Source organism: Pteropus vampyrus, unplaced genomic scaffold (genome assembly GCF_000151845.1).
Source record: "Pteropus vampyrus isolate Shadow unplaced genomic scaffold, Pvam_2.0 Scaffold27, whole genome shotgun sequence".
Taxonomy (NCBI): Eukaryota; Metazoa; Chordata; class Mammalia; order Chiroptera; family Pteropodidae; genus Pteropus; species Pteropus vampyrus.
The window spans coordinates 10,900,925-10,904,985 of record NW_011888808.1 but is presented as its reverse complement, the minus strand read 5'-3'; the positions used below and the strand labels follow the sequence as shown (position 1 = coordinate 10,904,985).

Here is a 4,061-nt window from a genome sequence, read left to right as displayed (position 1 = left end):
GTCCAGTACTCTTTATCAGATTCTGGCTTGATTAATGTCCCTTATTCTTCCCTCTGTCCTGTGTCATGCACTTTTATTTACTCAGGATCAGTTGAGAGTACTTATTTCTCAGTCGAGTTTTTTGTTTATATCCATGGAGAATTTGAGGTGAATTCGCTGAGTAAGATTGCCTTTAGGTTTAATCCCAGAAATCTCTGACTTTATAAAACAAGCATGAGGTTCTGTGCTGATCACGATGCTCTAGGATTTCTGAGGAGTAGAATAAAATAAAGCAGTGGATGTAAGAAAAATGCGATGTTTCTCCTCCTATCCCATATGGGAATTTTCTGGGAAACAATTTGGTAGTAGTAGTCTGAGTTTATCAGTGGTGTCCCATTGTGTGTATTTTTTCATCTAGTGAGCTGAGGACCACTAGTATTTCAAATGGCAAATGGAATCTTTTCAGCCTAGTTATTTATACAGAATTTGCCACGCAGCATACTTTTTCTGCCAATTAATCAGTGGGTATTTATTGATCGTCAAGCTGTGTTTAGTATTCATCTAATTGCAATGCAGGACAAAGAAAGAGGAACTGGTTTCTTCTCTCTGAGAGACCTTGATTATATAAGAAATATGAGGCTAAAAGTATAATAAAACACGAAATAAACTATAAACCGCAGGGGTATATGTGGTTCATAATAGCCAAAAGATGGGAGCAACCCAAGTGTCAGTGGACAAATGCGTAAACAACACATGCATATACGTGCAATGGAGTATATTCCACCTTAAAAAGGAAATCCTAGCACATATTATAGCAGGAAGGAACCTTGATGACATTATGCTAGTGAAATAAGCAAGTCACAGAAGGACAAATATTAAAGAATTCCACTTATATAAGGTACCTACAACAGTCAAAAAATAGAATGGTGCTTGCTAAGGGGTGGGGATGGGGGTGGGGACATGAGTGCTTATTATACAGTTTCAGTTTGGATGATGAAAAAGTTCTAGAGATGGATAGTGGTAAGGACTGCACAACAATGTGAATGTGCTTAAGGCACTGAAGTGTATATTTAAAAATGGCTAAAATAGTAAATTTTGTTTTATATATTTTACCACAATAAAAAGAATGTTTAAAAGTATAATTTATATAGTATATAGTATAAAAAGTATAATTTTTAAAAGTAAATTATTTTCTTAACATCCCCAGGAATCACCTCGTATAGCAGCTTTCACAGGCTAGAGCATCCCCCTTCTGCTTGCAGGCTGCCGCGTCATGATCTTACGGTGGAATCTTATTTGTTGGAATGATTCGAGACACATGGTCCAGCTAGGTCCCCTCCAAGTCCTCTCTCCATCCCACCATGGTCTTCCTCTTTCGCTTTCCTTTTTAAATCTACTGTTTCCCTTGCAGCTGTATCCCCTTTCCTCACATGTGATTCCCAGCCCCAATCAAAATTAGTGTAGCGAAACTGGATGACTGAGGCACCAGGGCCCAGATAGGATTTTTTTTTTTCTATTTTGCTTGCAATTCAACCTCTGTCCCCAGTCTTCAGAGAACCCAATAATACATCAAGCCAGATTCAACCCACACAACCTAAATTACATCTCCAAAGTATTAGTGCCTTTATTCTATGACTCCTTCAACAAGGCTTCCGATGATCTAGACTTTCCCCTACTTGACCACAGTGGGGTTAGAGGGGTTCCGCCACAATTCCCTGGTGATCCTGCGGAAGAAGTCTGACTCGCCGTGCGCCCCTCTCTTTCAGTGCACCGCTTCCTGTGGAGGTGGCTTTCAGAAGAGGACGGTCTATTGTGTCTCCTCTGAGGACAATAAAACTGAAGACCAGGACCGATGCCTGTGTGATCATGAACCCAGACCTCTGGAATTCCAAAACTGCAACCAGCAGGCCTGCAGGAAGAGTGCTGGTGAGTCAATGGCTTTGCTTACAGGGAGAGAGAGCTTCTCATAAATAAGTTGTGTGTAAATAGTTTTAGTTCCCTTTACTGGGCCAGGAATCTTAATGTGGAATTGGCCAGCCAGCACCCCTGGGAGCAAGCTGTCTGATTTGATGAAGTGTGACTCTTAATCCTTTTTTTATTTAGAGTTTTTTTTAGCTACTTGATATCTTGTTTTATGTATATATTGGTTTCAGATATACAGCACAAAGGTTAGACATTTGTATAATTTATGAAATGATTCCTGATTACTCCAGCACTCGTCTGGCACTATGCACAGCCATTACAATATTGTTGACTATATTCCCTATGCTGTTCTCTCCGTCCTCATGACTGTTGTGTAACTACTAATTTGTACTTTTTCATCCTTTCACCTTTTTCACTCAGCTGCCCAACCTCCTCCCCTCTGGTAATCACCAGTTTGTTCTCTTTATTAGTGAGTCTGTTTTCATTAGTTTGTTAATTTCTTTTGTTCTTTAGAGTCTGCATTTAAGTGAAATCGTATACTGTTTATCTTTCTCTGTCTGACTGATTTCACTCAGCGTAATATCCTCTAGGTCCATTCGTGTCATCGCAAATGGTAAGATTTTTATTTTTATGGCTGAGTAATATTCCATTGTATATATGTGCCACTTCTTTATCTAGTTGTCTATTGATGGGCACTTAGGCTGCTTCCATATCTTGGCTATTGTGAATAGTGCTGCCGTGAACATAGGGGTGCATAGATCTTTATGAATTAGTGTTTGGTTTTCTTTGGCTAACTACCCAGAAGTGCAATTGCTGGGTCAAAAAGCAGTTCTAGTTTTAATTTTTTGAGGAACCTCCAAACTGTTTTCCACAGTAGCTTTACCAGTTTGCAATCCCACCAACAGTGTACAAGGGTTCCCTTTCCTCCACATCCTCACCAACATGTGCTATTTTTTTATTTATTGATTATAGCTAATCTGACAGGTAATATGAGGTGATATCTCATTGTGGTTTCAATTTGCATTTCTCTGATAATTAGTGATGTTGAGCATCTTTTCATATGTCTGTTGGCCATCTGTATGTCCTCTTTGGAGAAATGCCTATTCAGATCTTTTGGCTATTTTTTAATTGGATTGTTTGGTTTTTGATGTTGAGTTGTGTGAGTTCTTTGTAAATTTTTGATATTAACCCCTTGTCAGATGTATATCATAGGCAAATATCTTTTCCCATTCAATAGGTTGTCTTTTTGTTTTACTGATGGATTCCTTTGCTGCGCAAAAACTTTTTAGTCTGACGTGGTCTCATTTGTTTATCTTTTGTCTCCCTTTATCAGAAAAAAATATTACTGAGAGCAATATCAGAGAGTTTACTGCCTGTGTTTTCTTCCAGAAGTTTTATGGTTTCGGGTCTTACATTTAAGTCTTTAATCCATTTTGAGTTTATTGTTGTAAATGCGGAGTCCTTGGGTATTGGAGTCTAAAGAACAGGGACACTGGAACTTGGGTGGGAGGTGAGAGTGACACATAAAAATGGACCAAAAAAATTAATTTTTTGTCCAGATCTCTTTAGGAAGATCTGAATGGTAGAACATCACTGTTGTCTGCTACATTTCCGTTCACTTTTAAAAAGTATCTCAATCGAAATGATATATGGTCTCCTTAGACATTTTAAGTGTATCAAACTGCAGCGTGAAGAGGTTAAGTGACAAGATTATGATTACACGGCGGGGTGATGTCAGAGCCATAATGCCAAGCCAGGTCCCCTTCTCACTCTTCACATGCCGCACTTCCTCACAGGTGGAAAGAATCCACCTTTGGAATCAGCAATGGGTTTGCATCCTGTAGCAGCCACTTTCTAACTACATGACCTTGGTAAGTTATTTGACTCTCTGAACCTCAGTTTTTTGGAGGTATAAGGGGAATAATAACACAAGCCTTACAAAGTTGTTGTGAAGACTTTAAATAGTACATAGTAAGTGCACTTAAAAAGAAAAAAACTCCATCGCAAACCAGTTTAGTTACCTCCCTTGGACAAGTTACTGTATCTCAATAGACTATAGCTTCCTTATCCATAGATGAGTGAATTCAACAATGAACTCTAATATCCAATATATTGATACTTTGAGCTTCATTGACATGTGAGATTTCTAAATTAAATTA

General features: G+C 38.5%; 1 protein-coding gene across 1 annotated transcript in view; it reads left to right on the top strand.

Annotated features, from left to right (window-relative positions):
• ADAMTS12 (ADAM metallopeptidase with thrombospondin type 1 motif 12) overlaps nt 1-4,061 on the top strand; it is a 272,991-nt gene that overhangs the window by 255,051 nt on the left and 13,879 nt on the right. Inside the window, exon 22 of the mRNA XM_023528495.1 lies at nt 1,746-1,905. Within this exon, the coding sequence (XP_023384263.1) occupies nt 1,746-1,905 (160 nt within the window). The remainder of the gene's footprint in view (nt 1-1,745; nt 1,906-4,061) is intronic.